This window comes from Panthera onca, chromosome C1 (assembly GCF_046562875.1).
Source record: "Panthera onca isolate mPanOnc1 chromosome C1, mPanOnc1 haplotype 2, whole genome shotgun sequence".
In the NCBI taxonomy this organism is placed as follows: domain Eukaryota; kingdom Metazoa; phylum Chordata; class Mammalia; order Carnivora; family Felidae; genus Panthera; species Panthera onca.
Window position 1 is genome coordinate 165674900 of NC_138346.1, and position 12403 is coordinate 165687302.

At 37.1% G+C, this 12403-nt stretch overlaps 1 protein-coding gene across 2 annotated transcripts in view; it reads left to right on the forward strand.

Moving 5' to 3' along the window:
• GNG12 (G protein subunit gamma 12) overlaps positions 1-4219 on the forward strand; it is a 126957-nt gene extending 122738 nt beyond the window's left edge. For both annotated transcript variants that reach the window (XM_060623131.3, XM_060623133.3), the window contains exon 4: positions 379-4219. In XM_060623131.3, the coding sequence (XP_060479114.1) occupies positions 379-504 (126 nt within the window). In that variant the 3' untranslated portion in view covers positions 505-4219. The remainder of the gene's footprint in view (positions 1-378) is intronic.
• Positions 4220-12403: the final 8184 nt, after the last annotated feature.

Consider the following 12403-nt stretch of genomic DNA (forward strand, 5'->3'; position numbering starts at 1 on the left):
TCCAGGCCACTCAGAATGGCCTGCAGAATGGCCCTCCCATGGGATACCATTGCTTGCCGATTCTTCGATGCCGGCTAAATGTTTTGGCAGGAATAGTTGCTAGCTGGTGGTGCGTCATCTGTGCTCACCCTAGGAGACACGTGATGTCATTTTTCTCCGATCTTTAGATCCGATCACTTGGTTAAAGAAGCAGAGCTACCAGATTTGTCCGTTTACAAATCTTTTTCCTTTTTAACTGACAAGTAATCTGGGAGAAACGGGGTCTGGAAAGCTCACTCCACCAGTCTTCTACGCAGAGGACCAGCATTCAACTACCCTTTTAAAGTTTGTGCATACATTATTTTCTTGTGTGTTTGCTTTGGTTCATCCACATGTCAGGTCTCAAAGGCATCGGCGGACCTCATGTCCTACTGTGAGGAGCACGCCAGGAGCGACCCTTTGCTGATCGGGATACCAACCTCAGAAAACCCTTTCAAGGATAAAAAAACTTGCATCATCTTATAGAGGAACACGGAAACCGTCCCTCGCCTCTTCTCAACAAAGCAAATTATGAGCAGCTCCTTGGAAGACATTTACCTTCAGCTTATTTGGTAACCACTGCTAATAACTAAAATACTCTAACTTGGAACGATTGACTCTGATGTCTTTATTTTCCAAGCTGCCCTTTCTCTAAAACACCTTTTACTCATTTAATACAGAATAACAATCTTCTTTTCCATTTGATAACTATGGTGTCCTATTGGGTTACTGCTTCAGAAAAGTTGGTCTGGGCCATTTAAAAAAAACATTATCTGCTTTTAAATATATGAATAACCCAGTCATATCAAGACTTAAATTACCTAAGTACCTGTCTAGGTTAAAATGCCAAGAATAACTTACTGAAACCTTTATATCATAGTATGTTTTTAATAGGGTTGTGCCAACCTGTACAGTGTACATGGGTGAGGAGTGTTTTGTGTATATATATATGTCTTTGTATATACACATATCAATGCTATTTCCTTTTTAAAATTTCTCTCTCCATGCCATCAGTTCGACTCCAGAAGTTATACCTTTGTCTTGAGCTGTATGTAGATAGAATAAAAGTTTTTCATATAGTTATTGTACAAAAAGGTATCCACTGTAATTGAGTTGTGAAGAAATGTTGCTGACCTCTTAGGCTAGAATTAACTATACCGATTAAAATTTAAAAACTGAACTAAAAACCCTCTTATCAGGTATTGACAAGGGAACCTAAAAAGGCTCCCATGATCCTGAGTCTAGAAGAGGGGGGGAGGCCTCTGGGCCAGACTCTGGGGCTCATGTTCTCTAGATTGTGGAGAGACACCTCTGAAATGTCCACCCTAATGCCTAGAGTGCACGTGAGCCCCACCCAAAGGAGAGCAGGAATGTGTGAAAACCAGCTGCTTTTCTCAGCCAAACTTTGTAATTTCACTCTCTCTGCCCTGCCCTTTGTCTTTCCTCTCCCACTAGAACATCTCTTTCCAGAGGTGGTATTCACCTCCCCAGCCCCAAGTGGGTGGAACATGGTGGGATGGAAATACATGAAACTCAACAGTATCAGGCACTTTTCAAATATCTATAGTGCCAGTGTGTTCCCTACCTTGTCCACAAACCACCCGAGGCAGGCTTGGATTCAGGGATACATGACTTGGGCTTCAGGGTTCCAGCAGCAGGTTCCTTGATTTTCCTCTGGACATGAGTACAGCCCTCACATCCTTGGAATTTCCAGTGGGCATCCCAAGGAATCTCCTGTGCCCAGAGAGTATTTTAACTTTATCAGAGAAAGAGAAAAGGTTCTTAAAAAAAAAAAAAAAAAAAAGTGCTCACCTAAGGGCTCAAACCATTTACAAGCCTTTGATATTTTAATTCATCTTTAGTTCATTGAAAATAACTACTGATGAAGGATTAAAAGCTTATTTTCAAAAAGGAGTCAACCCCAAAATGGAATTATTTCTGATGGTTTTCCCTAGTTCTGTACAATCTTGCCCTGCAACACAAGCCCCTTTTAAAACCTAATGTCTGGTTTTAAGTATTAAGCAGATTGTGGGTGAACAAATGTAGTGCTATTTTTAAACTGTTCAAATATAGTCAGTATTTCCCCAGTCACCTATCTGTTCAGTATTGTGAACTGCCCTCACTTTTCCAAGATCATGTGAAAATCATGCCACTGGCCTTATCCTCTTGTCCTCTGCCTCTGGGTTTTGCAATATGACCAGTTTCCACATAAATTGTAGGCACCTGTTTAGGAGAGATAAAGGTGAAATTTGAAATGTACACGAAAAAGACAACATTGCATTTAATGCTTCACTTAATGAGACATTTTCTTTTAATAAGTATATTTTTCTACCGATAGTTTCAGAACACTAATCTTATTTTCACTCTGATTTTTAACATGTTTCTTTAAATATTTATAATACAGCTTGTTAAATATTTTTATGAAATTTTATTATACCTTTTCATTATATGTGCACTTTTTCAGTAGCAAGCATAGTTCATTGCTTAGTACTAAGTTATGCTCTTTTACCTAATGGAAAACAAATATGTTTTGCTCCCTATTTGTTAATGTGCTTATAGTGGTAAGGAATGGACTTGAGGTCCCTGAAGATTTCATTTTTCCTGGTCAGCTATCATAAAGGCTAGGAGTATAAATATCATGTAGCTTCCTAATGATGTATAGGGCATGTTTAAGAAAAGTGAAATCACATCCTTTGATGATGGACCCAGTGGGGAAAAATTGTAGTTAAATGTTGATTTACTTAAAACTAGATGTCTATGTGAGAAAGTACATGTATAGGACATATAGAAATCACTTTTATTTGTCAGGCTTTATTTTACTTATGAAAAACCATTTTTAACTGTTCTACAGCAGCTGGTTTATGATAATGGACAAATGCCCAGTATGTGTTGTTTTTCCAACTACCACTATAAAAACAAATCACATATATACATGCAACTTTTGGCTTCATATCTGTGAAGCTATTTAAATGTGTTCATTATACTTTTGCCTTTAATGCTGTTTCTGTTAACGGTGACTTTTTTTCATTCTTATATGTTCATTAGTGCATAAATCTGTCCCAATTGAGGCCTCAGGACCATGGCAAGATATGCTAGATAAAATTTCAGGACTCCAAAGTATTTTACAGAAACACATTATTCCAGTTTGTTCACCAAGTATAGGTTGTAGCTATTTTTTCTTCTACAGAGAATCAGGTTTTTACATTTCCTTACCTTATGAAAATGAAAGTGCCATAATTATCTTTTAAAGGAAGGACCTGCCTTCTTTCCATACTGTTTTTGTACTTTACTAATCTTTAACTATCAAAGAAATTATACCAGTGACTTAGTAATTTTGAGGCATAGGTTAGTTTAGGTAGTAGAGGATGCACCAAACTTTTTCTTCAGATGCCTTCTTCTCAGCTAATTTACAACTAAGTGTCATCTGATTACTCCAACTATTGATTGAAGATCTGTAGAAGCCCAAGAAATGAACTATAGTACATGTCTGTCCTTCTCCATAAAATATAATACTGGAGTGTGTTATGAATTGTATTGATTTCTTTTATGATCTATTAACAGGAACAAAATACGTGAATCAAATAGAATTAAGTGTAAATTAAAATAGAGCACTTACCTAAAATTGGGTGGCCTGGATCATAGCCTTGGATCCTTTTTTAGCCAATGTGGTGCCCCTGTGTCGTGTGACTCTGAACAAGGCACTTCATCTCGCTGGGCCTCCGTTTTGCCATCTGTAAAACAAGGGGCTTGAAGTAGATGATGGTGGCGATCCCCCTGCCCCTGCACCTCCACTCTCCGAAGCCTCGGTCCAATGGCCTACCCCGCTACAGGTCCTGCCAATGTGTTGGTGCTATAAGCTGCTTCAAATATAAAATGGTTCGTCTATCATATATGCTCACTTAATAGCTTATGAAAGGCCTTTTTGTTATAAAGCTTTTTCTGGTTTTATGGACTTGATTACTGTAATGTTTTGTTTTTAGCTGTGTAACTCTAAACATCATTCACTTGTCCCAGTAATCTGGGATGGGATTTTGTCATTTTATGGCATTCTTTGGCTACTCATCTGTCCAGCATCTTATTAACCTAAACACTGTGATCATTGTTTGGAAATCTGTCCTATGGAAAGAATAGAAACATTTCCTTCACATGTACTTCACAGATTCAAAAGAAGTTTCATTAAAACATCCTTCTCTTTACTGGATCCGTGCCTCACTGTATCATCCTACTCGTGTTTTGCCCAATAAATTAATAGAAGACCAGCTCTCTTCCATTCTCCTTCATTCAGTTACCATTTTCTTAACACCTGCTGAGAGCCAGATGTTGAATACCAGGCTCTGACCCTCCAATGAGTAAGACTCACACCAGCCCATGCAAAGCTCACAGTCCGGAGCAAGGAGGGTGGCATGGCAGATAGAGAAACTGACAATCGAGCAGCAGAGTACCCTGTGTGAAGGTGAGCACATGGTACTGTGAGAGCCCAGAGGAGGAAGGACCAGCTCCACAACAGTGAGGTCTGAGGAGGCTTCCAAGGGAGGTGATGTGTGAGCTGGGTCTTGAGAAAAGAAGAAATTTGTAAGCACTAGAATGAAGTCTTGGAAGAAAGGGAAGAGGAGGAGAGTGGGCTCAAAACTAGAGTACAGAGTAATTCCCAAACTACTTGTTTGTCCTGCAAGCAACAGGAAGGCAGTGGAGGTTATTAAAGAGGAATGATGTAATGGTATCCAATGTGTAGAGAGGGTGGTTTCCCAGCCTGAGACCCAGCTGTGACCATGGAAACAGATAACAAATGAAAAAGCCATTAGGCTCACAATGACTCATATTCACCAAGTATTTGCCAAAGGTACCCTGCCTCCTCCTCAATTCCTTCCCCTAAGGCTGGGATTCCCTTAGAGATGAAGGAACAATATCATCATCCAGAAAGGAAAAAAAGGCAGCCAGTGAGTGTCTGGTTATGGATCTGGGCAGCTACAGAGATGACCCTGGCTTCTGAGAATCAGTACATACACACTATAAAGGGTAGGAGCAAAAGAGTCCTTCAGCCCTTTCTAGGAAAGGACTGAAGAATTGAGATTTTGATCATGAAAAACAGCAGCTAACATGCACTTTCACTGGTTCAGACCAAAGTATCAGAAGTTCCTGTGACTTTCAATGGAGGACAATTGTATTAGGAGATGAGACTGGGTAGGGGTGAATTTAAAACAAAGTGAGGGAAGAGAAGGTAATGCAAAGGATAGACAATGTAAGTAAATATGGCAGATGAAATGTTATACTACCTTAATGTTATGAAAGGAACTCAAACCTACAGGTGATGGTGGTAGCTTGGCGTGGAGATTCATGTCACGTGGCTTTCCAACTCTCCAAGATACGGGGGGTGAACACCTTCTCATTGGCAAGATGGTCAGTTACAACATACATATACATGTGTATAGTATTTATAAGCCGCCTTATTTGGTGGTAGGTAGACACCTGTTAAGGATTTCTCCCTCCTTCCTTCCCTGTCCCTAGGTTTACAAACCTTTGGCTTACAGCTCTGTAGAACCTGATTCCACCATCAGCTATACCCATCTTTGCACCATCTGGCATGGATATCACCTTTAGCTTGTCTTCAGAGCATGGCCCTACTGGCTACTTTACTTTACCTCTTTACCACTGTAAGCAGCAAACAACCTTTGCCTTCAGATGAGCCCTTCTGCTACTCCAATTACTATCTCCTTATCAGAGTCATTCATGTCTATCAAGGCCGTTTAACTGTAGGCCAGCCTTGGACAAACATGCACAGTTGGTCTCAAGAACCCTTCAATTATCAATTTTTTCAGAAACCAATGTTCTCTTTATCCTGAGGGAGAATGCAATCCAAATAAATTCAAAGATGCTAATGACTTAATGGTTAGAAGATCACTATGGAAAGAGCAATGTTTAGCATAAAGGAGAAGTTAATAGTAAAGTTTTAGATATCATTAAGAATTATTCATATGAAGCATTCCTATACCCTATAAATCCTAGATAATCTTCTTAATTATAAAAGCAAGTAATTGAAATCATTGAGATGCATAATGGCAAGATCCCAGGCTTGGAGGTCTAAGAAATTTGCAGCCAAAACATCTATGTACAAGTTGCTACTTCTGGTCTCTAGATCCGGTCACCCCCCCCACCCTTCCACACACACATCCTACTTAGGTAGAAATGAGAGCTTCATTGACTAAGAGACTTTAAATCTGGTCCTAACATAAAATATTCATCCTGTGACATCATGGGGGACCCTGTGGATCTAGAAGTTGTTGTTCTACTGGGGGCAAGCCTAAGGCACTCACTGGAAGAACATGGCCAGCAGTACCTGCTTTGTTCCTGGCACTGACTGGCACAGAGCATTCATGTCTCCTGGGATCTGGTTAAGGATAACCCTAAGTAAAAGTTGGCATGTGAACAAAAGAGAAAACCCAGAAATAAACCCATGCTTATATGGCCAATCTATGGCGAAGGAGGCAAGAATATACAATGAGGAAAAGAGTCTCTTTGATAGACAGTGCTGGGAAAACTAGACAGCTACATGCATAAGAATGAAACTGGACCACTTTTTACATTATATACAAATAAAATGGATTAAAGACCTAAATATGAGACACAAAACCATAAAATACCTAGAAGAAAACATTGGCAATGATTTCCTTAACATCGGCCTTAGCAACATTTTTCTAGATATGTCTCCCCAAGACATAACAAAAACAAAAGCAAAAATAAACTATTGGGACTACACCAAAATAAGAGACTTTTGCACAGGGTAGGAAACTAGCAAAATGAAAGGCAACTTGCTGGGAGAAGAGACTTGCAAATAATATATCTGAAAAGGGGTTAATATCTAGAATACTTATTCAATTCAATACACACACACACTAATAATCCAATTAAAACTGGGCAGAGGACCTGAATAGACATTTTTCCAAAGAAGACATGCAGGTGGCAAACAGACTCATGAAGAGGTGCTCAACATCACTAAGCATCGGAGAAATGCACAAAACCACAATGAGGCATCACCTCACACCTGTCAGAATGACTAGAATCAAAAAGTCAAGAAATAATATGTGTTGGTTAGGGTGTAGAGAAGAGGAATCCTCTTACACTGTTGGTGGGAATACAAATTGATGCAGCCACTGAAAAACAGCATGGAGTTTCCTAAAAAACAAAAAACAAAAAAAAACCCTATCATCCAGTAATTTACCTGCGAGGTATTTACCCAAAGAAAACAAAACACTACTTTGAAAAGATATATGCACCCCTATGTTTATTGCATTTTTAAAAATTTTAATTCTAGTATAATTAATATGCAGTGCTATATTAGTTTCAGGTATACAATATAATGATTCAACAATTCTATATATTACTGAGTGCTCATCAAGATAAGTGTACTCTTAATCCCCCTTCACCTATTTCGCCCATCCACCTCACCTACTTCCCCTATGGTAACCATCTGTTCTCTATAGTTAAGAGTCTGGGGTTTTTTTGTTTCTCTTTTTTGCCTTTGTTCATTTGTTTTGTTTTTCAGGTTCCACATATGTGAAATCATACAGCATTGGTCTTTCTCTGACTTATTTTGCTTAGTGTAATATCCTTCTAGATCCATCTATGCTGTTGCAATTGGCAACATTTCATTCTTTTTTGTGGCTGAATAATATTCCATTATATATATATATATATATATATATATACACACACACACACACACGCACACATATATATGTACATATATGTATACATATATATGTGTATGTGTATATATATGTGTGTGTGTGTGTGTGTATATATATATATATATATATATATATATATATATATAAAACACTTCTTTATCCATGGACATTTGGTTGCTTCCATGTCTTGGCTATTGTAAATAATGCTACACTGTAGCCAAATTATGGAGGCAGCCCAAGTATCCATGGATAAATGAATGGATAAAGATGTGAGATACACACACAATGGGCTACTACCTCAGACATAAAAAAAGAATGAAATCTTGACATTTGCAACCACATGGATGGGTCTAGAGGGTATAAGGTTGAGTGAAATAAGTCAGAGAAAGACAAGTACCATGCGATTTCACTCCTATGTGGAATCTAAAAAACAAAACGAAAAACAGAAACAGACCCATAAATGCAGAGAAGAAATGTGATTGCCAGAGGGGAGGGGGTTGGGGGATGGGCAAAATGGATGAAGGCAAGCGGGAGGTATAAACTTCCAGTAATGAAATGAGTCAGTCATGGAGATAAAAGGTACGACACAAGGAATATAGCCACTGATACTGTAATATCACTGTATAGTCACAGATGGTAGCTATACTTGTGGGCATAGCATAACATAGAGAGTTGTGGAATCACCACGATGTATACCTGAAACCTATGTAATACTGAACGTGTGTCAATTTTAAAATCTCACAACAGACCCACGAGGTAGCTACTATTATTATCCCTACTTTACATATGAGGAAATACAAGTGTGAAGAGATCCAAATGCATATTTGCTAGGTCTTTTAAAAACACCGAATTTTTCATGAGCAGCTAGTATGAGGTAAGAGAACACATGTCCTGGAATCAGGAAATGTAGGTTCTAGTCCAACTGCCGCTAATTTGCTATGCAACCTTAGGACCTTTATGACTTCTGGTCCTGCTTCCAGGAAAAAAAAAAAAAAAAAAGAAAGGATCTACTTTTTAAAAAGGAGTTAGTCTAGGTAACTGTTAACGTATCTTCTAACTTTACATTTTACACAAATTTGAGAGAGGTGAGCAATTCACTTTCAGGTGCATTTTGCCATCTCCACCCCAAGTCATTTTATATTTCCTTCCTTGAATTAAAAATCAGGAGAACCAAGTCTAGAGTATGAGGTCAGAGGATATGTGGGTTTGCTGCGTGTAATTATAGGTATTTAAAAGATATTTAAAGAATCACTTCCTGATACTTCAGCTATTGACTCATCAACAGGACTGGAAAGAATTTTTAAGTAAAAATGATTTGCAGAAAGGTATTTTGTCTAGAGGCAATTAATAGAATTAAGAGAGCAAAGTGCCAACAATGCCTTTCTAAGAGGAGTTCAAAAACATAACTACAAAAAGAAAAATAGCTCATCCAAATTTTAAATGTGAGTAACAGAGAATTTGGTTTTTAGAAGCAAGGAAAAGAGGAATTCATTCATTTGTTAATGCCCTGCTAGTAATGTAGTAGTTCCCACTGGCAGTATGCTAAATATGTCCTAGGATAAACCCAGAAAAGACAGGGATCTCCCAGGATAGTTGAGGCAGGGGTTATGGGGATGGGTAGTAGGAGGTAAACATAAATTACTATGCATTGTGGTAAATGCTATTATTAGAAGTTGGCTCTGAAGGAACATGACAAAATCACAGCAGGAGATCTAAGCAGAAACAGAAATACATAATCTATCTGATAGAGAATTTAAGGTAATGATCATAAAGCTACTGATTTCAGAAAAGAGTGGAGGATGTCAGTGCGACCCGTAAAAGGAGATAAAAACTAACATATCAGAGATGAAAAACTCAACAAATGAAATTAAAAATGTAATAGATGGGATAAATAGTAGGCTATAGAAAGCAGAGGAATAGATCAGTGACCTGGAGGATAAAGTAATGGGAAGCAATAAAGTTAAAGAGGTGAAAGACAAACAAATACTGCATGATGAGAACAGACTTAGAGAACTCAGCAACACCATTCAGTATAATAACATGCACATTATAGGGATCCCAGAAGGAGAAGACAGAGAAAGGGGGGTAGAAAATGTGTTTAAAGAAATAATAGCTGAAAATGTCATGATTCTGGGGAAGTAAACAGAGATTCCCCCAACAAATTCAACCCAAAGAGGTCCACACCAAGACACATAGTAATTAAAATGACCAAAAAAAAAAAAAAAAAAAAAATAGTGATAAAGTGGTTTAAAGGTTGCAAGAGAAAAGAAGACAGTTAAGGAAATCCCATAAGACTATCAGCTGATTTTTCAGCAGAAACTTTGCAGGCCAGGAGGGAGTGGCATGATATATTCAGGGTGTGGAAAGGAAAAAATCTTAAGGTAAGAATAGTCTATCATTCAGAATAGAAGATAAAGAATTTCCCAGACAAACAAAAGTTAAGAATGCATGACCACTAAACCAGCCCTACAAGAAATGTTAAAGGGGACTCTGAGGGGGGAAACAACAACAACAACATAAGAATAAGAAAAATAGGAAGCACAAAAGCAAAATAAATAAGTGAATAAATAAATAAATCTGTAAAAATCAGTCAAGGAAGGAACAAAATAGAAGGATGTAAAATATGATACCAAATATCTGAACCTTGGAGGGAAGAGAAAAATGAGTTCAAAATTAAGCAACCATTAACTTAATATAGACTGCTACAAGCAGATGATGTTTTATATAAACTGAATGGTAATCACAAGCCAAAAAACAGTAAATAGGTATGCAAAAAAATGAAGAGTAAGGAATCTAAGTATATCACTAAAGAAAACCGGCAAACCATGAAGAAGAAAAGGAGGAGAAAGGATCAGAGAAAAACTACAAAAACAACCACAAAACAAGTAAAAAAAAAAAAAAATAGCAAATAGTTATCTATCAATAATCATTCTGTATGTAAACGGACTAAATGCTCCAATCAAAAGACATAAGGTGATGTAATGGATAGAAAAACAAGTCATCTATATGTTGCCTAATAGAGACTCATTTGAGACTAAAGACACATGCAGATTGAAAGTGAGGAGATGAAGAAACATTTATCAGGCAAATGGATGTCAAAAGAAAGCTGGAGTAGCAATACTTATTTGGGCAAAATGGACTTTAAAACAAAGTCTGTAAAAAGAGACAAAGAAGGACACTATAAAATCATGAAGGGGACAATCCAACAAGAAGATATGACAACTGTTAATACCTATGCACCCAACATGGAAACACCCAAATACATAAAGCAACTAATAACAAACACAAAGGAACAATTCAATAATAATACAATAACAGTAAACAAATAACAGTAAAAGAACATCTCACTTACATCGATGGACAAATCATCCAAACAGAAAATCAACAAGGAAACAGTGCCTTTGAATGACACACTGGACTAGATATATTCAGAACATTCCACCATAAAACAGCAGAATACACATTCTTTTCAAGTGCATACGGAACATTCTCCAGAATAGATCACATATTAGGCTACAAAACAAGCCTCAACAAATCCAAAAAGATCAAAGTCATACCATGCATCTTTTCTGACCACAATGCTATGAAACTAGAAATCAACCACAAGAAAAAAATCTGGAAAGTCCACAAATACATGGAGGTTAAATAACATGCTACTAAACAATAAATGAGTCAACCAAGAATTAAAAGCAGAAATCAAAAAATACATGGAAACAAACAAAAATGAAAAAAAATATAAAAAAGTAAAAAAAAGAAAGAAAGAAAAGAAAAGAAACAAACATGAAAACACAATGGTCCAAAACCTGTATGATGCAGCAAAAACAGTTCTAAAGAGGGGAGTATATTGGAATACAGGCCTACATCCAGAGGCAAGAAAAATCTCAAGTAAACAGCTTAACCTTACACCTAAAAGAATTAGAAAAAGAACAATAAATAAAACCCAAAACCAGAAGAAGGAAGGAAATAATAAAGTTTAGAGTAGAAACAAATGATTTAGAAAGTAAGAAAACCAATAAAACAGATCAATGAAACCAGAAGCTGGTTCTTTGAAAACATCAACAAAATGGATAAACATCTAGCCAGATGAAAGAGAGAAAGGGAAGGGGGGAGAAAGAAAAGAAAGAACTCAAGTAAAAATAACAAATGAAAGAGGAGAAATAACAATGAACACCACAGAAAGACAAATAATAAGAGAATATCATGAAAAACTGTATGCCAACAAATTAGACAAACTAGAAGAAATGGATATATTCCTAGAAACATACAACCTCCCAAAAGTGAAGCAGGAAGAAACAGAAAATTTGAACAGACCAATCACCAGCAAGGGGATTAAAGTAGTAATCAAAAAACTGCCCTCAAACAAAAGTCCAGAACCAGATGGTTCATAGGTGAATTCTACCAAACATTTAAAGAAGAGTTAATACGTATTCTACTCAAACTCTTCCAAAAAATAGAAGGAAAACCTCCAAATTCATTCTATGAAGCCAGTATCACCCTTATACCAAAATAAACAGAACTACAGGCCAATATCTCTGATGAACATTAATGCAAAAATCCTCAACAAAAGTGCTAGCAAACCAAATCTAACAATACATTAAAAATATCATTCACTACTATCAAATGGGATTTATTCCTGGTTTGCAAGGGTGGTTCAATATCCACAAATCAATGTCACATACCACGTCAATAAAAGGATAAAA